This window comes from Hemicordylus capensis, chromosome 6 (genome assembly GCF_027244095.1).
Source record: "Hemicordylus capensis ecotype Gifberg chromosome 6, rHemCap1.1.pri, whole genome shotgun sequence".
NCBI classification, from domain to species: Eukaryota; Metazoa; Chordata; class Lepidosauria; order Squamata; family Cordylidae; genus Hemicordylus; species Hemicordylus capensis.
Window position 1 is genome coordinate 141,076,463 of NC_069662.1, and position 25,394 is coordinate 141,101,856.

Genomic DNA, 25,394 nt, shown 5'->3' on the forward strand with positions numbered 1-25,394 from the left:
AAGAAGCAGGCTGAGTCTGTCGCTCTTAAAACGCTGTCAGGAAGTGGTTCATCTGCCTTTTCATATGGTGAATCTGTAATGGAGTTGACAGTAGACTTGCAAACCTTAGCAAAATGTCCCCTTTTCTTGCACCTGTTAGAAGAGACCTTCCGTGCAGGACAGTGAGCAGAATTGGCTTTGTGGGTAGAGATTCCATATTGGTAGCAGCAGTAGCTCTTCCTTTCTTGTATAGCCACTTTCTTGGGCAGTGCCATATTAGAAGATTGGGTTTGGAAGGGTTCAGACTGAACAGCCTGGATTTCAAGATCTTGGGTTGGGATATCAAAGAGAGTGATCTGGTACAATGAAGAGCGCTTTCCACCCTCCTAGCATCATCTAAGGCTCAAAGAGAAGCCTCATAAGAGTTGGCATCCCCTTCAAAGTTGGTAAGGAAAAACAAATGAGTATATATTCTTTGGCCTTCAGGGCCAAGACAATGAAGCAATATAGCCTTCTGCTTTGCTGGAGTAAAATCAGGGGTCTGTATAGTGAGGAGGTAATTGCAGAAATAGGATCTCCATTATTTCCAGGGAAGAGCATGTTCTCCAGGGGTGAACAAGAAAAAAGGTGGTGGTGGAATATGAACCATGCTGCACTGGGCATTCAGTGTGCCTGTGCTGGTCCCTGCAGTTACTGCCACCGCCACCAGGTAACAACAGAGTCCAAGACTGATAAGGAAAAAGTACTTGCAGGGGTTGTGTGCAGGTCAGGAAGCTAGAGAAACAATCAGCAGAAGTGACAGTAAAAAACAGTTCAGAAATGTAGGCTCAGTAATGCAATGAAATGAGGTTGCAGGAATATTCACAAGCTTTGCAGGCTCACACATGTAGCTGGTTCAAAATCTCATCACCAAATAGATGCTTCCCTAATAAATAAGAAACAATCTTATGTTTGTTTAACTAAGCTTTCTTCAGAAACAATAACATTCTAGAGTTACTAGAATGTTACTAGAGTTCTAGAGTACTGTTTTAATAGTGTTTGTTTTAGATTGTGAACTGCCCAGGGACTTGCGTATGAGGTGGTAAAAAAGTGTGTTAAATAATACATAAAAATAAACAACTGGATTTTTTTCTCCTCCTCCTTTCCCTCCCTTTTCCTTTCTGATTCTACCCCACACACTCTCTACAGGGTCCCCACTGGGACAAACTTCTCAACAACAAAACATAAAAGATTTCTAGATAGAATGCAACAGAAACCTAACTATTCAAATTATTTTTATTCCAGAGTCCCTGGCAGAGTTTCTTCATCAAGGAGTTAGATAAAACTCTGGTTGGTGGCCAGGACTTGGGAAAATCTAGTCTTGCATTCAGGTAAATAAAGTAGACAGTACTAGACTAGATTCAGTGGCAGCTCAAAGCATTTGGCTATTTGAGGTAAGCCATGAAGTGCTCCCTCGCCCTTATAAGAACAATAAGAACAGCCTTGCTGTATCAGGCCCAAGGCTATCTAGTACAGCATCCTGTTCCACACAGTGGCCCACCAGCTGCCTCTGAGAAGTCCACAGGCAAGAGGTGAGAGCATGCCTCCTCTCTTGCTGTTGCTCCCCTGCAACTGGTATTGAGAGGCATCGTGCCTCTGAGGCTGGAGGTGGCCTATAGCCAACGGACTAATAGCCATTGATAGACCTGTCCTCCATTAATTTGTCTAAGGCCCTTTTAAAGCCATCCAAGCTAGCTGCCATCACCACATTATGTGGCAGAGAATTCCATAGATTCATAGAATGACCCCTGGTTCTAGTGTTGTGAGAGGGAGAAAAAGTCTCTCTGGCCACTCTCTCTACTCCATGCATAATTTTATACACTCTATCATGTCACCCCTTTTCCAAACTAAAATGTCCCAGATGCTCTAGTCTTGCCTTATAAGGAAAGTGCTCCAGGCCCCTGATCATCTTGGTTGCCCCCTTCCTAATGACCCCTAACATGGAATTTGCCCCTTGCACAGCTGCCGTGCACTTGAGTTGACACTTTCAACAAGCTGTCCACCACAACTCCAAGATCTCTCTCCTGGTCAGTCACTGAGAACTCAGACCCCATCAGTGTATATGTGAAGTTGGGGTTTTTTGCCCTTGCCAATCCATTCCTAGTCACACCCCTGGACCAGATTCCACTGCTGCACCACCCGTCCTGTTCCCTCTTTCCACTCTCAGAGTTCCTTCTTTCCACTCTCCCTCCTGGGTGTACTCTGTCTGCCCTACCCCTGGATAGAGCCTACTGCCGCCACTCCTTTTCCCTGCCCACCTCCCCTTCTGGGTCACACTCTGGTGCTGCTACCATCAGGGCCCTGTTTTCATTTGTGAAATGTTACCAGTTTCAGATTATGAAACCAGACACAGTCTGTCTCAAATTTCAGAGTCCAGTCTGCCCAGCATATGAGTACTTGGGATGGAGAAGTCAAGTGTAGTGATGTGGGCCACTTCATCAGGCGCATGTGACAAAACTGCATCATGTCTGTCAATTCATACTTGAAGAGCAACATATGGTTAGCACTAGCAGCCCTCTCTGATGTGCCTCTCAACCATAAGCATAAATAAGTGATCATAAATAGACTTTCCTGTCTCTAATGAGACCTGGCTCAAAGGACATCTTAAGACCAGGGCTATGATCAAAATATTTTGCCTTTGACGAATAAGTTACCTCTAGGCAGGTAGGCAAGCTTTGCAAAAATGAGTCCTTTTTTCCTTTCAGGCCACAGATGACTAACATACAGTAGGAATGTGTGGGCGGGCAGGCCAGTAGAATTTTGTATGTGTGTGTGGACTTTTTTACAAAACTCCTTAAGACAGAAAGGGAATGATGTGCCTGGAATTCATTCCTGTTTCTTAGGTCCAAACTAGGGATGAAATGCAAGATACAAGTACTTTTAGCATTTCCAGCTTTTGGCATTTCCAGTTTCAGGGCTGCTTTACTCATATTTTCCTATAGGGGAATCTTGGGTATAAAAAATTCCAACCAAGTGTAGGAAAAAAACCAATGTATGCAGTCACTTTTGAAGGCTGCACATATGTAGTCTTACACTCACAAGCTATCGGCTTCCCCATCGATTGATTGATCGATTAAATGCCGTCAAGCCGTTGTCAACTCTTTAACGACCACATAGATAGATTCTCTCCAGGATGATGTCTTCAACTTGGCCTTTAAAATCTCTTCAGTGATGCATTCATTGTTGTTGTAATCGAGTCCATCCACCTTGCTGCTGGTCGTCCTCTTCTTCTCTTTCTTTCAACTTTTCCCTGTAGTATGGATTTCTCAAGGGAGCTGGGTTTTCGCATAACGTGTCCAGAATACAGAGATGTATCTAGGGAAAATAGCGCCTAGGGCAAGCACTGAAATTGAGCCCCTGTCCAAACATCTGACACCCATCTTTCACATAACTTTACCATAATATCAGCTCAAAAATACAAGTCAAGCTCGTTAATCTCTTAATTAACAAATTATGGCACTACAACTGCACCTTCCTTGCTTTCACTGATGCAAATTGGTCTATGATGTGATCAAAGTCAGTTTCTTCTCTTTCTGCACTCAGCAGAGCAAGGTCACAGAGTTTGCCTTGACCCATGGAGGCTGTTCATGTACATTCTCAATTTGAGAATGAGAGCAAGTAAGGGCAATGAACATGAACAGCCAAACACTTTTGCAAAAAGGCTGAAACTCCTTTTTGGAAAAGGGGATGCTTTTGGCACAGCCAAAAAAAAAAAAAAATCATACAAAAAGGATTTATTCTTATTCCTAGCCAAAAGGTTTTGACAGCCATGATCTGGGCTTTGCCCCAGAACCTACTTTCATTGTTAGGAAATCAGGCCTCAGACAGATTACAGAATAGCACAGTGCTTCTGTGCATGCACAGCATGCATCTACTTCACTACTAAGTAACCATCACCTGCCCCCTACATCTGGTTTAGTAGGCTGGGTGTTCAAATTAGGGGGATGCAACTGATAGTCAGTCACCTTAAGTGGTGCAGCGAGGAAATGCTTGACAAACAAGCAGAAGGTTGCTGGTTTGAATCCCCGCTGGTATGTTTCCCATACCATTTCCCAGACTATGGGAAACACCTATATTGGGCAGCAGTGATATTGGAAGATGCTGAAAGGCATGATCTCACACTGTGCAGGAGGAGGCAATGGTAAACCCCTCTTGTATTCTACCAAAAGAAAACCACAGGGCTCTGTGGGCACCAGGAGTTGAAATCGACTTGATGGCATGCTTTACCTTTACCTTTAACTGACAGTCAGGTTGGAGTTATGTGTGGCCCATTTCATTTTAGAGACAAGCCACTGTTATCACATTAGAGTGGCTAGTGACCCCCAAAGGGATTTTTCACCTAGTGTGGCTTGGCTCCCTTTCTTTAACTAACTGAGTATTTTGTATTGAACTGATTATTCATTGTCCTGTAGATCTTGGGCATGATGCCCCTCCATTCATTCCCCTGCCAGAGTCTAATTCAGATGCAATGAAAATAATCTATTGAAGGTGATGGATTATGTACAGGGGATCTTATCTTAGCACAGGGATTGAACTTTATAAGTTTTGGAGAACTTCCAACTCTATGGTCTTAGCAATACCAATGCTGTACATGAAGGTCAAAAGATAGAACATGACTACTATTAATAATCCTGCTAAAAGGGAAAAGAGGCACCTTTTGAAGTGGGTGGCTCTTGTGTTTCTCAGGGGGAGAGCAACAGTCCCTAATAACTTAATTGCAGTAGAGTCCTTCCAAGTGGTTGCTGCTGCTGCTCCTTTCAGTTTCATTTTAGATTGTGAGTGCGCTTTGAGTACAAGGAACCAGTTTATCAATCTTTTTTCTCTTTTTTTCATCTCTTCTGCTATGTAAACCACTTTCTGTGAAACTTTCTGTTGAAAAGCAGAAAAGAACGCCAGCGTGGTGTAGTGGTTAGAGTGCTGGACTAGGACCGGGGAGACCGGGTTCAAATCCCCATTCAGCCATAAAACTAGCTGGGTGACTCTGGGCCAGTCACTTCTCTCTCAGCCTAACCTACTTCACAGGGTTGTTGTGAAAGAGAAACTCAAGTATGTAGTACACCGCTCTGGGCTCCTTGGAGGAAGAGCAGGATATAAATGTAAAATGTAAAATAATAATAATAATAATAATATAAAATATCAACATTAACATTAATAATAACAATCATAATGAGGGCGGGCCTTCTGTTGCACCCCCTTTATGGAACACTCTGCCTCCTGAGATTGGTAATGCCTCCTCAATTCTGTCTTTTAAGCTCCTGAAAACCTATGCCAGGCTTTCAGTTTTTACCGTGTGTGTGGGGGAGGATTCTTTTTCTTTCTCTCTTCCTCCTCCTTCTCTAGTCTTCGTTGTTGTTTTAATTCATGTAAACCTCCTCAGTCTAAGGAAGTCAGGCGGTCAATAAATTTGCCAAATAAACAACTAGCAAAACCTCCAGAAGCCTGGCCTAGGGATATGGCTGGGGGGGGTGGAGAGAGCAGAAGGCTCCCAATTCCTCTTGCTACCCTAAGAAAGCACTCTGCACGTGTTCAAAAGCATTCTTTTCTTTATTGCGACTCATTGGACGGCGGGGCCCGAGTCCGACCCATCCCGGTAGGCACCAGATTTTGTCGCAAACAAGGCATCCGTATTGACTGGGCACCTTTTCTTTCTTTCTTTTACTACTGACTAGTACCACTCTCCCATAACAGCTGCCGCTGAATGTCGCTGAGCGATACAAGCCGGGCGGCGAAGGCAACGCAGACGCAGAAGCCTCCGCCGCGCGCGGAAGGGAAGAGCCGGCGGGGTGGTGGAGGCGCCCCAGCCAGGGCGGGGGATGGGAGGGGGCGGTGCCAGGAGGATGAGGTCACCCGGCGCGAGGGCCGCGCACCACTCCGCTCCCCCCCCCCCGCCGGGCCGACGTGTGCTTCCCAACGTGCTGAGGGGAGGGAAGTAAACAAGGCCCGGCCTTCCCTCCAGCACCTTCCAGGAGGCTCGCGCCGGGGCCGCCCCCGAGCTGTGGCGCAGCAGGAATTCCCGCTCTGGCAAGGCCCGAGGGAGGGGGCGGGGAGAGCGACGGCGACGGCGGGCCCGGGGGGGGGGGAGGAGGAGGAGAGCGACGGGCTGGGTCCGGGGCCGCCTCCGCCTGGCCGCTGTGAGGCGCAAGTGGGGCGGCAGCAGAGGGTGATGCCCGTGTTTATTTTTACTCGGGCGCCTCATCCCTGCTGGCTGCCTGTGAGGAGGGGCGGCGGCGGCCCCCGTGGTCGCTCTCTGGCCCGGCCCCAGCGGCCTTCCTCGGGCTGCCCTTACAGCCTATAAAGGGCCGAGGATGCAGCTCTACAGCACTGTCGTCACCCATTACCCAGCGGCGGCGGCAGCAGCAGCGGGGACCAGCCCAGGCAGCAGCGGGCCCGGCGTGGTCTTCAAAGTCTCCCCTTCCCCGGAGCCTGCGGGACAAAGCCCGGTGGGAGTCGTCGAGAACGAGACAGGAGGAGGGGAAGGCGGCGGAGGAGGAGGAGCAGCAGCGTCGAGCGGAGTCGGAGCAGCCCCAGCCATGCCCGCCTTCTCCTGCCTGGAGCTGCTGCCTCCGAGCGGGCCCGGCCAGCGGAAGCAGCCGCCGCACCAGCCGCCGCCCCAATGCTACAGCCCCGGCGCGCAGATGATCCGCCGCAGGCCGCTGGAGAGGGTCGTGCCCATCCGCGTGGTGCAGCGCTCGGAGGCCGTGGTCCTGGCCGGGGAGCGAGGCGGCCCAGCTTCGGCCCCGCACGCCCACCAGTGGCTCCTGCTGGAGAGCAGCGGGGGCGACGCGGCCGTGGCCGCCGCCCCTCCGCCCGCCCAGCCTGGCTTGCAGGAGCCCAGCAACCGCGGCCTCCGCCTTAGCGAGCACTGCCAGGCCTTGCAAGCGGCGGCGGCTGCAGCCAGCGCCTACGCGGGCGGCTGCGTGGAGCCTCCGTCCGAGTGCCAGCAGCAGGGCCCGCTCGCCGGCAGCTTGGCTCACCCTAGTTGCCGCCGGGAGGCTGAGTTGTTGGAGGCTGCCGAGGAGGGAAGCCCCTGCCAGGTCCGCCCGAACACGGAGCGCAACGAGAAGCTGGCCCTCTACCTGGCCGAGGTGGAGAAGCAGGACAAGTACTTGCGGCACAAGGGCCGCTTCCGCTTCCACATCATTCCCGACGGCAACTGCTTGTACCGCGCCATCTGCAAGGCGGTCAACGGAGACCAGCGGCTGCACGGCGACCTCCGAGAGCAGACGGTGCACTTCATCGCCGACCACCTGGACCACTTCAGCCCCATCATCGAGGGCGACGTGGGCGAGTTCCTGATCAACGCCGCCCAGGATGGCGCCTGGGCGGGCTACCCGGAGCTGCTGGCCATGGGACAGATGCTGGACGTCAATATCCACCTCACCACGGGCGGCAGGCCCGAGAGCCCCACCGTCTCCACCATGGCCCACTACCTGGGCCCCGAGGATCCGAGCCGGCGCAACATCTGGCTGAGCTGGCTGAGCAATGGACATTATGATGCCGTGCTGGACCGCCAGTGTCCCAACCCGGAGTACGAGGAGTGGTGCAGGCAGACTCAGGTGCAGCGCAGGAGAGACGAGGAGCTGGCCAAATCCATGGCCGTATCGTTGTCGAAGATGTACATTGAGCAGAATGCCTGCTCCTGAGATGGGCGCTTCCTCGGTTGCCCCCTCTGCCCTGGTGCCTTAATTGTTCCCCATTTAGCAGTAGTGCCTTAGGCTGAGCAAGAACTTAAGGGGAACGAACCCAGACTGAGATTTATAACGAGTGCTTGTATATACTACAAGATCCTGGTTATTTACCATTTTCTTTTGTATATGTATGTTCTACTTCCAATACTTCTCTCGATAAGGGGATCTTTGTTTTCCTTTTTTTGCACAATATCTTTTAAACTTTTTACCTCTTGTCTCTTACACTTTATTTTGGCATCTGGCTTATCAAGTTTGCTGTCGAAAAGAAGTTAGTAAGAGGTTTTCTTGAGTTTTTAAAATGTTAACATGGCTTGTAGCCTAACAGTTAAATTTTCATGCAGCAGTTTGAAACCTGCATATTTATTCTGTCAAATTAAAAATTGTGTGCTAACCCACTGATTTTTATCCTCTTATTTGATGAAAGCAAGTAACATACAGCTTCTTTTTAATTTAAGATAGTTAATTTAAAACAGTTAAGTTTTGAAGTGGCTACTTCTAAGATCCATTGACCAGAACAGGATTTCATCAGGCAGTTGGAGCAAGGTTTTTCAAAAATGGTACAGAGAGCAATTGTGACTCTTCCTGTTCAGTTGTTGTCTAGAGTAAGCTGATTTTTCACTTTATTGCCTGGTTGGTGCCACCTTTATTCCTTTAAGTATTCACTTGCAAGAAACATCTGATTTAGAATGTTATGACATGATGACATTCCTATTTAAGAATGGCCTTGATGTGTGGTCTTGTTCTCTTTATGGATATACATGCCCCCTGCCTGCCTTTTAAGTGCACAAGCAGGTTTATCTTATCACATTTTTTTCTGTAGATGTTTTCTAAATGCTAATAATGAGCTTAATCTGGTATTATGTAAAAATGTATTTATACTAAGAGTTTGTATGGTTTGCTGGGTCAAACATTCAGGATTTCCAAGGTAAAAGCTACCCTCTTTAATTTCCAAATAAACTGAAATTGCTAGATATATTTATTAAGTAATGGAGTTTGTACTTTTTTATTTTGTGACCTTTTGAATTTATACTGTATTTGTATAATAGAAATATTCTTAGCTATTCTGGAATAAATGTATAGTTTTGCTTGGATTCTAACTTGTCCTTCTTTTGGAGGCTTACATTTGAATGCAAATATGTTTTTATTATCCTCTAGAGTAGACCACAGGGGTTCAAAACTGAGTGTCTAGTTTTGCAGCCTGGACCTTTGTCTCCAGCTTGCTTGCAAGAAGATGGAAGAGATGGGAAAGACCAGAATTATTAGTTAGTTTGCAAGGAGAACTGTGTGGACTCAATTCTGCTTGGAAGGCATAATCTCTAAACAAAATGAGTTGGCAGTAGTTCTTGTTGACACTCATTTTGTTCATTTAGAAGCACTCTGTCCTTTACAGATTCTAGGGCTAAAGGCACAGTTTGCACATTTGGGAGTAAATGTTACTCTTTGAAATAGGGGTTACTCCTAAATAAGTGTGTTTAAGCTGAAAAGCTATAATTGAACATAGTAGGCTGAACTTTTGAGAATTGTTATTAAAATGTACAAACTACAACTACGAGTTTTTATATACCACATTTCAACAAAAGTTGAATGTAGCCCAAACCAGAAAGCCCTACTGAGAGAAGGTTGTTGTCAATCTCCCTGTCTCTGAGTTGGTACTCAAGTTTTTGTATTCTTTCATCACAAATATTGATAGATGCCATCTCAGCCTGTGTCTCTCTACCACTATACCATGCTGAGTGTTCATTTAAAAAAAATATATTATCTTTCACTGCTTTCTTTGCATTTTTGGTATATTTGCTTAGAACACCTCTGTAAGCAAACAACTCATGGAGTCCATTTTAGAGTATTACTTCATGTTTGTATAGTTAGTAAGCTTCACTTAAGACCAGACATAATTACAGGTGCTGAACTTTATACTGGGAAGATCTTGACATAAGAATTGCCTAGATGGAACTGACAATTCCATCTGGTCCAGTCCAGCATATTTTCTCCTATGGTGGCCAACCCCACCCAGATTCCTCTGAAATGCAGGATATGCTAGTAATAGCCATTCCCTGTTAGTTCCAATTACCAGGCACTAGGGGCAATCTTGCCACCTCTCAACATGGTGGTTTTCTTTAAATGTTGGCAATTAATCTCTCTTCATAATCTTTCCTCAATGAATGGAGTTCTGGGAGGGGACTTTCCAATGCGTAGATCCTGCCTTTTAAGATTTGCATCTGTTTCTCATAAATTAAGGAAATTATTTGAGGAAACTGACACAGAATAGTATGTAAAATGTTTATTGTGTGTTTCTGGTGTTCTAAATAAAGGTGTAAATTAAGTTGATGAGCCAACATGATATGCAGTGCAATGCTGATGCTGCACATCAGCCAATGCTGCTGCACATGTAGCACTGCACAACTGCATGTGTGCCATTTTTAAATAGCTGCTCAACTATCCTCTTGAGCATCACCATAGAGGCTGCCTGGCATGTGCATAGCAGTGCCAGCATGGCATTGCATTGCACATCATGTTGGCCATTGTCTAGAAGGGCTTATATTCACATTCCTCGTTTTCAAAGAGAATGTTATGATATGTGCGCATCTATAATCTGACAATAGGCAGCATCCAGACTAGTTATTGTTTACCACGTTTGCTCAGATGTGTGGCTGTTACCACACTTAGTGACAAATTGGCTCCAGCTGGGTGCAACCCTTCATACAGCAATGTTGTTTCCTGAGGGAACCGGGAAGCTGATCACAGGTAAAGGCAGGGTCAGGATTAAAAGTACTCAAATGGGAATAATGAAGTCAAGACAAATTTCTTTGAAAAACAGTGATTAAGTTTATTAAAGAACAGAAGCACAAAAGATTAAAGCAGTCATTGGCAACCTCTTGGGAGAACTGGCCAGGAACAGCTCACTACTAGATGCTGGTTCTTCTAGTTTCTAACTAGGAACATAGAACATAGGAAGCTGCCATATACTGAGTCAGACCATTGGTCTATCTAGCTCAGTAATTGTCTTCACTGACTGGCAGTGGCTTCTCCAAGGTGGCAGGCAGGAATCTCTCTGAGCCCTATCTTGGCAACGTACTGTATGCTTTGGTAGTTTGTTGGTTCAATAAAAAATCTTGTCATATCTTTGAAGAAGCCAGGGAGGGAACTTGAAACCTTCTGCTCTTCCCAGAGCCGCTCCATCCCCTGAGGGGAATATCTTAGAGTGCTCACACATCAAGTCTCCTTTTCATATGCAACCAGGGCAGACCCTGCTTAGCTATGGGGACAAATCATGCTTGCTACCACAAGACCAGCTCTCCTTCCCAAAAAGCCTACAGCACCCGGTATTCCCAGGTGGTCTCCCATCCAAGTACTAACCAGGCCTGACCCTGCTTAGCTGACGAGATCGGGCGTGTTCAGGGTAGTGTGGCCGTAGACTAATGCAAGCTAGAAAGGGTCCTAGCATATGCAGTCAAGAGAAATGGGGGTGATGGATAAAGTGAAGATCAGTGTTCCCTCTAACGGATTCCCAGATGTTGACTACAACTCCCAGGATTCCCAGCCAAAGGCCACTGCAGCTGGCGATGCTGGGAGTTGTAGTGAACAACATCTGGGAATCCCTGTTAGAGGGAACAGTGGTGAAGAGGATAGAACCACAGTCAATAATACCTGTCCTAGGTTTCTGCATAGCTACTGGGTGTTGATTGCAAGGTGGTTGTCCTTTTCAGGATGAAAGGAGGTGGGTAGGCTGTTCCTTGGGGTTATGAAGGTGCCTGAGGGTCCTAGACAGTTCAGAAATGTGAGTGTAATGCACTGACCTGCTTCACGGAAGCTTCAGTAAGGAAGGTTACTTGGAAGGGGCCAAGTCAGTGAGGCTTCTGGTACAGTGGAAATTTGGCTTAGACTTAAGCTGACTCCCAACAGTAAACCAGAGCCTGATAAACTTGAGGTGTAAGCATGGAGGTGGCCAAAGGGATCAGGGAAAATGTAGGCTGTGCATACTGGTACACATGGGAATCATGCACACTTAGGAAAGAAAGGGGGGCCTTTTTCATTGAGGTTTTTGCCTCAAGGAAGGGTTAGGTATCTGCCCTGGAAATGACCCTGCCGGAAATGACCCTTAATGACTCCAAGACAAAGGCTTGAAGCTGGTAGCGCTCCTTTCCTCTGTTCCGGTGCTCCAAAGGACAATAGGCATGTAGCTCCTTTTGGGGGGTTATTTTGTTGCTACCGGGACAGTGATTCTCACAACTTAGTTAAGGGTGGTGTGTTTAATTGTAAAAGGGGGGTGTCTGATTGACCTTGAGTCTTCTCTCTCCCACCCACTCGCATTGTGCCCGTTTTTGAAAACGCCTCCAAAGTTTTGGATAGCTTCTCACTCTATCAGTCTTCAGCTGTGTTATGCCTCTGCTGCACCTCCAGGCTGTTGCTACACTAGTATCCTTCCTGACTCATTCAGATTCTTTTGGTTGATATACTGCAATGAATAGCAAATCAGTGATACTGATTGCATTTCCCTGCATCTGTGTGCCAAATCATGGACACACTGGTGGTACTGGGAGGGGAGAAACAAGAGGTTCAAGCTGATCTGCCTGCAACATTAGCTATGACTAAGTGCCATTGAAATTAATGAGGCAAGTTAGGAATGGCTAACTTAAGTCCCACTAATTTCAATGGGACTTAGAAATAACTAATTTTTAGGTGTTGCCCAGTGTGCTTTGTCATTCAAAATTCTATTTCTATGGAAATATATGCAGATACAACCAACATTTCTTTTAATTGGGTGCAAGCTCCTGTTCAAAGCAATTCACTTAAGATATGTAAATATAAAATCTGGAATGAAAAAAGATTGTATCATCACCCTAAACAGTTTCCTATATGGAGTGATTAAGATGATAAGAGTTTGCTTCCCTCCCTATACCACCAAGAATAAAATCCCCTCCTTTTGGATACAACAGTAAAGTAATATAACATCCTAGAAAATAATACAGGTAAGTGTTGGACTTGCCCATGAAAGCTTATGCTACCATAAAAAATAATCTTCAAGGCATCACAAGACTTACTGTAATCACTAAAGGATGTGCTTAAAGTTGGTCCATATGCTATTATTGCAATGATAAAGTTTTCACTCAGTGACTTTATCAGATTGTTATTGTTGTTGTTATTGTTATTAATTCAATTTCTATATCACCTGCCCTTCCAAAAATGGCTCAGGGCGGTTTACACAGATAAATAATCAATAAATAAGATGGATCCCTGTCCCCAAAGGGCTCACAATCTAAAAAGAAACATTAGACACCAGCAACAGTCACTGGAGGTACTGTGCTGGGGGTGGGTAGGGCCAGTTACTCTCCCCCTGCTCAATAAAGAGAATCACCACATTAAAATGTGCCTCTTTGCCAAGTTATCAGGGGTTGTTTGAATGTTGGGGTATCTGTATGAAAGTGCCTCTGTCCAAAATATCAAAACTTAATGGTGCAGCGGGGAAATGCTTGACGAACAAGCAGAAGGTTGCCAGTTCGAATCCCTGCTGGTACTATATTGGGCACCAGTGATATAGGAAGAGGCTGAAAGGCATCGTCTCATACTGCATGGGAGAAGGCAATGGTAAACCCTCCTGTATTCTGCCAAAGACAACCACAGGGCTCTGTGGGCAGCAGGAGCTGAAATCGACTTGACGGCACACTACCTTACTATGTTGTTGTATGTTGTTGTTATCGTCACTACCTTGCGTTGTTGTTGTTGTTGTTGTTGTTATAATATTTATATCCTGCTCTTCCTCCAAGGAGCCCAGAGCAGTGTACTACATACTTAAGTTTATCTTTCACAACAACCTTGTGAAGTAGGCTAGGCTGAGAAAGAAGTGACTGGCCCAGAGTCACCCAGCAAGTACCATGGCTGAATGGGGAGTTGAACTCGGGTCTCCCCAGTCCTAGTCCAACACTCTAACCACTACACCACGCTGAGAGGGGTGCAATATGGAAAAGAGGAAAAGTTTATACCTTTTAAGAGATGCCTAGAAGAGGAAGTTTTATCCTTCCTTTCCCCCTATACTGGCTGAAATTCCCTCTTCTGGGCATCTCTTAAAGGTTCAGGAGACCTGACTTTGTTTCCATATTAATTAGATTTATAGTTTTAAATAATTTTGATACTGGATTTTAAATGTTTTTAATCTTTTAAATGATTTTAATGAATTGATTTAATGTTTTAAATTATTTTAATTGTAAACTGCCCAGAGACGCAAGTTTTGGGCGGTATAGAAATATTTTAAATACATAAAATAACTATGGCAGCCCTAGTCAAAGAAGTCACTTGAAAATGGAAAAGACCATATATCAACGGAAGAAGGTTCTGTTTTGCATGCAGAAGGTCCCAGGTTCAATCTGTGGTATTTCCAGCTACGGCTGGAAAATACTTGCTGCAACTTTGGAGAGCTGCTTCCAGTCAGAGTAGACAATACTGAACTAGATAGGCCAAGAGTCTGACTCTACAAGGCAGCTTCATAGGTAACCTATGATCACAGCTGGCCCTTCTAACAGGATGAAGTATCTGCACTGAGCAAACAGAGTTGGAGCAACACTGACAAGTGATAAAAAGCCATCTATATATGTAGCCTGATCCTATGCTGGTTGATTCTAAGTCCTATCCAGTTCAGTGAGACTTGCTCTTAAGTAGGTATAGCAGTGGTCACTGTTTATCAAGCAGCCTTTCCCCACAGTACTTGGGGAACGAGGAGAAGAGAGCTGGTCTTGTGGTAGCAAGCATGACTTGTCCCCATAGCTAAGCAGGGTCTGCCCTGGTTGCATATGAATGGGACACTTGATGTCTGAGCATTGCAAGATATTCCCCTCAGGAGATGGAGCTGCTCTGGGAAGAGCAGAAGGTTTCAAGTTCCCTCCCTGGCTTCTCCAAGATAGGGCTGAGAGAGATTCCTGCCTGCAGCCTTGGAGAAGCCGCTGCCAGTCTGTGAAGACAATACTGAGCTAGATAGACCAATGGTCTGACTCGGTATATGGCAGCTTCCTATGTTCCTAACGTACTCCCCATTGACCTCCACACAGTACTTTGCTTGCTCATCTCACCTTCCAGGATGGTGCAAGGGTTCAAGAGAGCTCAATTTCCCATCCGGGAATCCGGGTAAAGCACAGCACTGCATAGTGGGAATGACAACCTCTTCCACTTGGTGCCAGGGGGACTGTGCTTGGCTGAAATTTCACACAGGCCTAATAAGCAATTAGGTAGCCACACCTGGGGATGGCAGCTGCTGGAGTCTCCTGGGCCTCACAATGAAGGACACTGAAGGACAGGATTATAATCTTAATCTGTTTTTACCACATGGAGAAAGTGGGGGTGGGGGTTACTGGTTTAGGACCAAAATGTTTTGAGCTGTCCTAACACTGCTTGAAAGTAATGTGGGAAGAGGTGTTTTTGCACATTCACATTGCCATAGCAATTGCTTCTTGGGCGCCACAATCTTGTGCCTCTAGAACAGTGTTTCTCAACCACCGGTCCCTGGACCGCTGCCGGTCCCCGAAGGCTTGAGTGCCGGTCCCTGACTGGGAGTCAACCCCCCCCCCAAACTGAAATCAAGGCACTCACTTCCTCAATTTTGCACATGGCACGGAAGAGGAAGAGTATCACGGAGGCATGGGACCCTTCTTGTGCCTTGCCTCCATGTGCTGCTGAGATCTTCCTACAGCTATCTTATTCCCTATCTTTACAGCTTCAAACTGTATGCGGTGCGGGGGCATGGAGGAAAAAGTATGGCAGTGGGTGCCACTTGAAGGGCTGCTGGTTCTTGCATGCTCATTATTTGCAGCCAAAGGTTGGTTGATTGAAACCCAGCTGCCTGTTGTGGTCAAGGCACCTTGAGAGGGAACGCTGTTTCCCTCTTGCATCAGTGGGGCTTGCTTGTATGTTGTTTTCATTGGCCCCATGTAGCTTTTGAATTTTTCTAATGGCCCAACATACCCTCTCCACTGAGTAATCAGAAGCACCTCCACCCCCACCCCGCACATACTGAAGACATACTGGAGACAAATTTGTTCACCCAGGCTTTTAGATTCAGGGGTTCTCAACCTTGGGTACCCAGACATTGGTGGACTTCTACTCCCATAATCCCCAGCCATAATGGCCAAATGCCATTGTTGTTGGGAGTTATGGGAGTTTAACTGAGAGACCCAAGGTTAAGAACCCCTAATATTCCATGTTTGCAAAAGATTCCAAATTTAATTATTTTAATGCTTATATTATTTTCATTCTAAACTGCCCAGAGATGCATGTTTGGGGCAGTATAGAAGTCTGATAGAGAGATAGATAGACAGACTTGAAACCCCTTTACTAACTGCTGGTCCGGGAAACTGCGCATGAAGAATGTAGCGGTCCTTGAAACTCTGCACGAAGAATTTAGCGGTCCTTGACTCCAAAAAGTTTGAGAAACACTGCTCTAGAATCCCTTTAGTCTAAACATCTAGCACTACATATGCCGTGTTCTGTCTCTATCTTCAATAAACAAGAAATCCCAACTGCAAGACCAGGTAGATAGAAATTCCAACCGCAGAATGGCATAGAAGTAGGTCAGCTTAGCAGCATGTTTTGTAACAGCAGCCAAACAATCTTGTTGCCTTACTTGGAGAACTGAATGACCAAACTTTCATTTCTCGTCCCTCCCCATCAGTGAGAAGATCCAAGCAACCTGTTGAAGCTTGCTTTGGGAACCAGACCAGTAGCAAATTTCTTGGGGCCTTTCCAGAGAATGTGCAAAAAGCACATCTTGTTTGTATCTCACCATTCATTCACACGTCTTTCTTTTTGAGGTTGTACTTTTTTTGAAGGAGTATTGCATTTCCCCAGCACCTAAACTGTTGGGTTTTGTTGCTTAGGGTCGGGGAGGGGATTGTTTTCCTCCCAAGACTGCAGGAATACTGCATTCTGTGGTGATTGGTGTGTGCAATGTTGTTGCATGGACAATATATCGTTTGGCTCAGTCCCTGCTAACTGTGCAAAGATGCACCTTTTTAAAGTGGTGGTTCTCTTTATTGAGCAGGGGGAGAGCAACTGGCCCTACCCAACCCCAGCACAGCATCCCTCCAGTGGCTCCTTATGTCTCATGTTGTGACCTTTATTTATTCTAATTTGGATGCAGGAGGAGATCTAGGAGTCCTGTGCATTGCAATATATATGAGATGATCTCTTGGCATATGCAAGTTGTCATTTGATGTTGCAGTCATCAGTTGAACAGGTATATGTGAAGTAACTTGTTGCAACGTCAGCGTGTGAATAATACACAGATGAGGGGGCTTAGCAGGAGGGGCTTTTGAAAAAAGAACACATATTACGATACCCTTTTTGCACAGTATTGGTTTACAATACTTCATACTTCAACCTTTTTCTCATTTCCATCTAGACTGAATCTCATCCTTGCAATAAACAGACAGATGGAATTTAGGAAGCATTAATCCTTATTCAAATATTTTTGAGTTGTTTAACCCCATCCATCTAGTCCCAATTCACTGTAGTTGCTTACTCAGTCCAGATCTTGTAGGTACTCTGGTATTCGAACACGATGAACATTTATATACCACTTTTCAACAAAAGGGTACAATAAAGGCATGTCCTATCCTTGATTTTAAAAAAAGCAGATTTTTTTTTTTTAAAAAAGACTTCATAAACAAATGAAGTTATTCATCAGGGCTGAAAAATAAATGAGTTCATACCCTAGATAAAACCATGTGGCTGTTGCTGTAAAATATTTGTTTCTTTTTGTTCTGGAGAAATGCTTATTTCCTTAGAGGGAGGTTATGAGTGGGGGGGGGATTTCCCTCAAATCAAATAGCCCTAATTTTTCTAAGGATGACTGACAACAGTTTTCAGAGTAGGTGACCCTGAGCTTGAACTGCAGCTAAGGCTGGGGTTAGGCAGCCAAGCAAACGCTGCAGGAAGCCCTAGCTGTTAGCCAGGGTTAAGGGCACAAGCACGCTCTGGCTAACTGACTGTGGCACCTACACACGAGTAGCCTCCCAGTCTGCATTGGGAGACTCCCCATATGCACTGCACACTTGCGTGTTGCATTATGGGAGTTCCAGGGGCCTCCTGCCTCTTCTAGAGATCATCTGTGGGGGAGGTAAGCATTTTGAGGCTCCCTCCCCTCACCCCTTCTGAGCCCTTTCTCCCGATCCGTGAGAAAGGGCTCTGCCTCTTCTTGTTTGTTATTTCAATAGCAGTTACAATCTAGCATAAGAAGCAAATGAACACCAACTCTACTGTTAGTCAAAGGGAGGTGGTCTTCTTCAGGCAGCAGAGTGCAGCTGCTATTAAAAAGCAGTCAACTCACTGTATCAGTTACTTAAACATTTCCTTTGTGTGTGCATATGGGTGCAGAGCAGGCCTGCTCAACTTAGGCCCCCCCCAGCTGTGTTTGGACTACAACTCCCATAAACCCCAGCCACAGGGGCCAGTAGCCAGGGATTATGGGAGTTGTAGGCCAACATCTGCAGGAGGGCCGAAGTTGAGCAGGCCTGGTGTAGAGCTTGGGATTTTTCACCTTGGTCAACAAATTTTCTTGGACTATGATTGAACTAAACTCATGGGTGCTCTGATTTCTTCCTTGCAGCTCCAATTTTATGGTGTTGAGGTTACACCCAGGCTTGATACATGGAGTGACTACTATAAGCAATTACCTGGACCTATATGCCAGACACGTATGCCAAAGGCAGAATCTCTTTCTTTTAAAAATAATAATGAAGGTGCTTCTTGTTCTAGATTGTACATATTGCTATAGTTATGTGATGGGAGTTGTGGGCAATAACAGCTGGAGAGCCAAAGGTTGTCTATCCCTAATTGCGAAACTTCTCTAAATTAGTTGCATGACTCCCTTAACAACAGAATTTTATGGCACCTTAAAGACTGACATCTTTTGTGTGCGTGCTCATAAGCTTTCATGGACTAGAGCAGGAGTTCCCAACCTGCGATCCTCCAGATGTTACTGAACTCCAACTCCCATCATCCCCAATTACAATTTGTTATGGCTGAGAATGATGGGAATTGTAGTTTGGCAACATCTGGAGGACCACAGGTTGGGAACCCCTGAACTAGAGTGTCTTCCTTAGAAGTGTTAGATCCATGAAGTGTTGTCAGAGAGAAGGAGCAGGGGAAACAGACACTGGTGGCACCTGGACTAAGTTCCTCAGTCTTCTTGTACTACTCAGGAGTTACTCTATAGGAGTAACTCTATAGGACTAAAGGCAAAGTGCGCTGTTGAGTCAGTGTCAACTCCTGGTGGCCACAGAGCCCTGTGGTGGTCTTTGGTAGAATACAGGAGGGGTTTGTTTGTTTTGTTTAAAATATTTCTATACCGCCCAAAACTTGTGTCTCTGGGTGGTTTACAATTAAAATCATTTAAAACTTGTAATCAATTAACAATTAAAATCATTTAAAAGATTACAAACATTTTAAACCCAGTATTAAAATCATTTAAAACTAAGAATCTAATTAAAAGCCGGGGTAAATAAACGTGTCTTCAGTGCCTTTTTAAAAGTTGCCAGAGATGGGGAGGCTCTTATTTCAACAGGGAGCATAATCCAAAGTCCAGGGGCTGCAACGGAGAAGGCCCGTTCCCAAGTAGCCACCAGATGAGTTGGCAGCGGCCGCAGGCAAACCTCTCCAGATGATCTTAGCAGGCAGTGGGGCTCATGGCAAAGACATTCTCTTAAATAGTTTACCATTACCATAGTTTACCATAGCTTCCTCCCACACAGTGTGAGATGATGCTTTTCAGCATTTTCCTATATCGCTGCTGCCCAATATAAGTCTGGGAAACATCCCAGTGGGGATTCAAACTGGCAACCTCTGGCTTGCTAGTCAAGCTATTTCCGCACTGCACCATTAGGTGGCTACTTAATTTCAATAGGACTATACAGCGGTAATTAAGTCTGGGTGCTGCCTGTTGTAAATGGTCATAAGAACAGCCCTGCTAGATCAGGCCCAAGGCCCATCTAGTTCAGCATCCTGTTTCACACAGTGGCCCACCAGATACCACTGGAAGCCACAGGCAAGAGTTGAGGGTATGCCCTCTCTCCTGCTTACTCCCCTGCAACTGGTACTCAGAAGCATCCTGCCTTTGAGCCTGGAGGTGGCCCTCTGACTAGTAGCCATTGATAGACCTCTCCTCCATGAAGTTATCCAAACCCTTCTTAAAGCCATCCAGGTTGTTGGCTGTCACCACATCCTGTGGCAGAGAGTTCCACAAGTGGATCACGCGTTGTGTGAAAAAGTACTTCCGTTTGCTGGTCCTAGATTTCCTGGCAATCAATTTCATGGGATGACCCCTGGTTCTAGTGTTATGTGAGAGGGAGAAGAATTTCTCTCTATCCACTTTCTCCATTCCCTGCATGATTTTATAGACCTCTGTCTCCCCACAGTCATCTTTTTTCTAAACTAAATAGCCCCAGGTGTTGTAGCCTAGCCAACGAGTCCAAGGACTTTGGAATTCTTCTTTCTAAATATTCTTTTCCAGATATAGGAACACAGGAAGCTGTCTTGTAATCATTCCATCTAGTTCAGTATTGTCTACACTGACTGGTAGTGGTTCTCCAAGGTTTTAGGTAGGAGTCTCCCAGAGATGCCTGGGAGTGAGCATGGGGTTCTCTGCATGAAATGTGGATGCTCTCTCACTGAACCACAATCCCGCCCTCTAAGGAGAATATCTTACAGCAAAGGTGCTCACATGTAGTCACCCATCCAAATGCAAACTTGGGCAGACTCTGCTTAGCAAATGGGACAATTAATGATTGCTACTGCAAGACCAGCTCTCGTGCCCACATGTCCATATGTGAATGCGTATCTGCCAGCCTACAAAAGCTTCCGCTAAAATATGAATACTTTAGCCTCTGAAGTGCGACAAAATTATTTATTGGTTTTGCTGCAACAAATTAACACAGCGACCCCTCTGAAGATTCCATTAGATACAAACCTTATATTTGCTTCCATAAACTGATGAATGGGGTGGGTGGGGGTGGAATCTATATTTAGATTGTTCAAAACACAATTAAAACAGAAGCTCTGTTCCTGACTCTGATTAAAAGCAACAAATAGGCTATTTGATAAAATTTCAGGAAAAGTTTGGATCTGTACTGCATGTGGTTTTTTGATTTCATAGCAATGATTGTGTGGCGAAGCTGGAACTTCAAATCACAAAATGACTGGGTGAGTTAATGCAAACATTGATTATAAGAGTGTTTCTCTGTAAACTAATCAGTGTTGGGAAAGGTACAATTACATACACAACATTTTAATCTAGTATTGATAACCTCATATACTGAAACTTTCCATAATGGGCTGAGAGCTCTTTTCAAGACATCTGCTGAAAGGTTTTCTAACTCATTACCATGACCCTGTCTAGGAACTGGAATGACAAAGCAAGCATATTCCCTTGTAGACAAAGGTGGTATAAAAATCAGTTTTCCTATTTGATGGATGTGGGAACAAGAAAGTTCTGTTTCATGCAATTACTGTACATGTTCATCTAAACAAAATGAGTGGTTATAAATGTCAATGTTAACCTTTCGTTTGAGGGTTTCTAAATGGCCCAGAGGGAGTGCCAGATAATGGGGAAACTTAAGTAGATTTTCTGAGGAATGGAAATTCTTTTATTGCTGAATGACACAGTAGTCCTATAATTTAACTCCAGTGGAATGATGTGTTCACCATTAACAGCAGAGATGGCCCAAGTCATTTTGGTGTCTGAGACAGAAAATCTCAATGCTGCCCCATGTGATTGGGGGCTGTAATAATATACCAAGTAATTGACAATTTGCTGCCATTTTTAATGAGGCACCCCCCCCTCAGTCTACCACCTGAGGCAAGCTGCCTAACCCTGCCTAATAGTAAGGTTGCTCTTGAGTAATAGGGTGGATTCCAATGACATGGCAGCAAGTCTGCTTCCACCAACCAGTTCCCAGCGGAGCATACACTCATAGGAACATAGGAAGCTGCCATATATTGAGTCAGACCATTGGTCTATCTAGCTCAGTATTGTCTTCACAGACCGGCAGCAGCTTCTCCAAGGTTGCAGGCAGGAATCTCTCTCAGCCCTATCTTGGAGATGCCAGGGAGAGAACTTGGGACCTAGATGCTCTGCTCTTCCCAGAGTAGCTCCATCCCTTGAGAGGAATATCTCACAGTGCTCACACTTCTAGTCTCCCATTTGTATGCAACCAGGGTGGACCCTGCTTAGCTAAAGGGACAAGTCATGCTGGGTTTGCCAAGCAGCACATCTCTCTGACATCCAACACCCAACCTGAAATCTTGTTTATGGGTGATAGAGGGAAGTGCTGTGTGGCAACCCAACATTGGTGGGTTGGGATGATATGGAAAGTGGGGAACTAGCAGCTCCCGCCTGGAGCATCCACTTGCTGAGAATCAGAGGCTGGTGGAACAGAGTTGCTGGTGTCTATAAAACATTACCTCATTGGGTTCTCCATAGACAACTGAAGTGCTGCATTATAAATAAGCACTGAGAGCACTATAGAGCATAACAGCACTGTGCCCTTCTGCGGCTCCCATTCCTTTCAATGGGGCTTGTGTAAGAGAACTTTCCATTAGCAGAAGCAAGACGGGGGGGGCGGAAAAAGTTTGAGGGAGCAACGGGATGGCAAATGCAATGAAAGGGGAGCAGAGTATTTGCTATCCACTTTAAATACATACTTTGTAGGATGGAAGTAAATAATGTTAACAGTGAGCGACTGTCCCCATCCGACCTCAGCACCTTTCCGCCTGTCCTTTTGCTTAGCATCTAGCCTGGTCAGTGGCATAGCCACCTTTGGACAAGGGGGGGGGATATCCCTGGGCCGTAGGTTGCCCTTCTCTCAGAGCACCCCCATGTCCTCCTCCTGTCCCCAGACAGCTGGGAAGAGAGAAGTGCTTGTCGGCTGGGAGCGTGAAGTGACGTCAGTGTCTTCCTCTTGCTTGGAGCAAGGAGAGAAAACAAGCATCCAGTTGGCCCTTTGTTCACTGGCTGGGAAGAAGTGGGAGAGGGGTGCATGGTCCCTTTGGGTGCTGGCCATGCCCCCTGCATCTGACATCAGATGCAGAGGGTGTGGTGGCACATGCGCAGTGGTGGAACAAGGGGCTGCCCGCAAGCTCCCTGCTGTGCCCCTGAGCCTGCCGAAGACTTCTGTAGGGCGCAAAAGCACTCTGATGCTTTGTTATTTTTTGGCTGGTCCTAATGAGCATTACCGATGTTGGATTAAAGTTCCTCAAAAGATCTTTCACTGTCAAAGGCAAGAGAATCTGTTTTTACTTGCAGCCCTTGACTTGGAACCATGCACGCCAATTGGACAATTATAGCTGCTCGTGGAAGGCAAGTATGTATTTTTAAAAGAGCAGCTCAGGCAAACTGTCTTCTGTTTTTCTTCATACTGTGTAATTGCTTTTGGCAAGACTTGCACCTCAATTTCCATACTGTCTAAATCACATCCATAAGGTTCATTAAATATACACTGTAGCATCTTATTATTTCTCTCCACCTCTGCTTCGTCATCTGATAAAGATTCACATCTCTGATTCTGACTGTTCCAGTTCTTCCATGATATAATCTTTTTCATCCTAAGGTACAGTTTAGGCTGCAGGCAATACTAGGAGAAGATTCTCCTACATATTTTTCCCCCCAAAAAATAAATTCAGCATCTCTACAGTATACCTGCCAACATATCCCTATATTCCCATTCAGGCGATGCATGTTATGCAAATTGCCTTGCAAATAATTTGCATGTCAGGCAAATTATGCAAATTAATTGATACCCTGCCCAGTTGACTTGTATTTGCTCTGGATATCTACCAGAGCAAAATAATTTTCTACCAGAAAATAACATGAAAATAATTGAAGACTACACAAAGTTTGAGATATTAATAGCAGCAATACGACAAAAAAATACACTGAGCTTTTCAGTTAGGGTGCAATCCTATACACACTCTCTTGCAAGAAAATCTGATTGAAACCAATGGTACTTCTATGTAGGCATACACAGAATGGATGGCACTATAAAGCCAAAAAACCTTAAACATTACAATACACAGGTAGGCAGTGATTTACATAAAAATCAAGCTATCCTCTCAACTGCCATATAGAGATCCCCTGCAGACAAAAAAACAAAGGCAACATTCCTAAGGGGATTACTTATTGTGAATCTCTCCCAGTCAGCTTCCTGTGCTTTACCTGCCTTCCTCAAAGTCCAGTAGTTGAGCAGAATAGTGATCACATGTTTTGCGCCATTTCATGGCTGCGGTTTTTTGTTTTTTGTTTTAAAAAAGGATAAGTTTAAAAGAAAGAAAGCTGGAAATTGGGGCAAATCTGGACAGGCTAAACAATCTGAGTGACTTGCTTAAAATCTGGGCATGACCCAGAAATCCAGGGGAGATGACAACCTTCATTTGAACACAATATCTCTGCACTCCAACCTTCCCTGCATGTGGATTGATTCAACATGACTTCCTCCATGTTGGAGGCCTTAATTTAAAATCTTTCCCCCTTCAACTCTAGGGAGTGGTATTTTATGTGTGAAGATAACCTAAAGATTGGAGTGTTTATTATGGGGGGGGGGGGTTGTCACTCAGCCCAGGATTGGTGTGAGCATTCCTTGGTGTGGGTGGGTTTTCACGGCTAGTGGTCAGAGGGAGATATGGCAGGAGTTGGGCAGGCCATTACAGAGGGAAGTGATCAAGACAGTTGAGGCCTATTCCATTTTTTGGATCTTCTTCCAATGCTGCAGCACCTTGAAATTCTGAGATTGCCTTTCCAGGTGCCTGGATAGGCAATATCAGAATTTCAAGGTCTTTGAGGGCAGGCCTCCAGGATAGGCTGGGGGTTCTTTCTTATTTATTTATTTATTTATTTATTTATTTATTTATTTATTTATTTTATTTAAAATATTTCTGTACTGGCCAAAACTTGCATCTCTGGGTGGTTTACAATTAAAATCATTTAAAACTTGTAATCAATTAACAATTAAAATCATTTAAAAGATTTATAACATTTTGAACCTAGTATTAAAGTTATTTAAAACCATAAATCTAATTAAAAGCCTGGGTGAATAAATGTGTCTCCAGTGCCTTTTTAAAAGTTGCCAGAGATGGGGAGGCTCTTATTTCAACAGGGAGCATAATCCAAAGTCCAGGGGCTGCAACGGAGAAGGCCCGTTCCCAAGTAGCCGCCAGATGAGTTGGCGGCGGCCGCAGGAGAACCTCTCCAGATGATCTTAGCAGGCAGTGGGGCTCATGACAAAGAAGACCTTTTCTTAAATACCCAGGGCCTAAGCTGCTTAGGGCTTTATAGGTAATGACAAGCACCTTGTATTTTGCATGGAAACATATCAGCAGCCAGTGCAATTCCTTCAACACAGGAGTAATATGGTCTCTCCTGGATGACCCAGAGACCAAGCTGGCTGCCGCGTTCTGAACTAACTGCAGTTTCTGGACTACGTACAAAGGCAGCACCACATAGAGCGCATTGCAGTAAACCAGCCTAGTGGTTACCAACAGATGTACCACTGTTTAGAGGTTGTTCTTCTCAAGAAATGGACGCAGCTGGCATATCAGCCGAGGCTGATAAAAAGCACCTCTGGCCACCGCCTCAACCTGGGACACCAGGGATAGGTTTGGATCCAGAAGCACCCCCAGACTCCATACCTGTGCCTTCCAGGGGAGCATGACCCCATC

The 25,394-nt window shown here is 45.3% G+C and overlaps 1 protein-coding gene and 1 pseudogene across 1 annotated transcript; one reads left to right on the forward strand and one right to left on the reverse strand.

Annotated features, from left to right (window-relative positions):
* The first annotated feature begins 5,880 nt into the window (after positions 1–5,880).
* Positions 5,881–8,797, forward strand: OTUD1 (OTU deubiquitinase 1). Its single transcript, XM_053265518.1, has one exon. It carries the CDS (start codon positions 6,324–6,326, stop codon positions 7,659–7,661), a length of 1,338 nt encoding a protein of 445 aa, XP_053121493.1. The 5' UTR covers positions 5,881–6,323; the 3' UTR covers positions 7,662–8,797.
* Positions 8,798–11,011: 2,214 nt separating this feature from the next.
* On the reverse strand, positions 11,012–11,120 carry LOC128332186 (uncharacterized; annotated as a pseudogene).
* Between the last annotated feature and the right edge of the window lie 14,274 nt (positions 11,121–25,394).

Bases quoted from the DNA above. Each gene is read 5' to 3' on its own strand.
- OTUD1 (XM_053265518.1), top strand. From the start codon at position 6,324: ATGCAGCTCTACAGCACTGTCGTCACCCATTACCCAGCGGCGGCGGCA.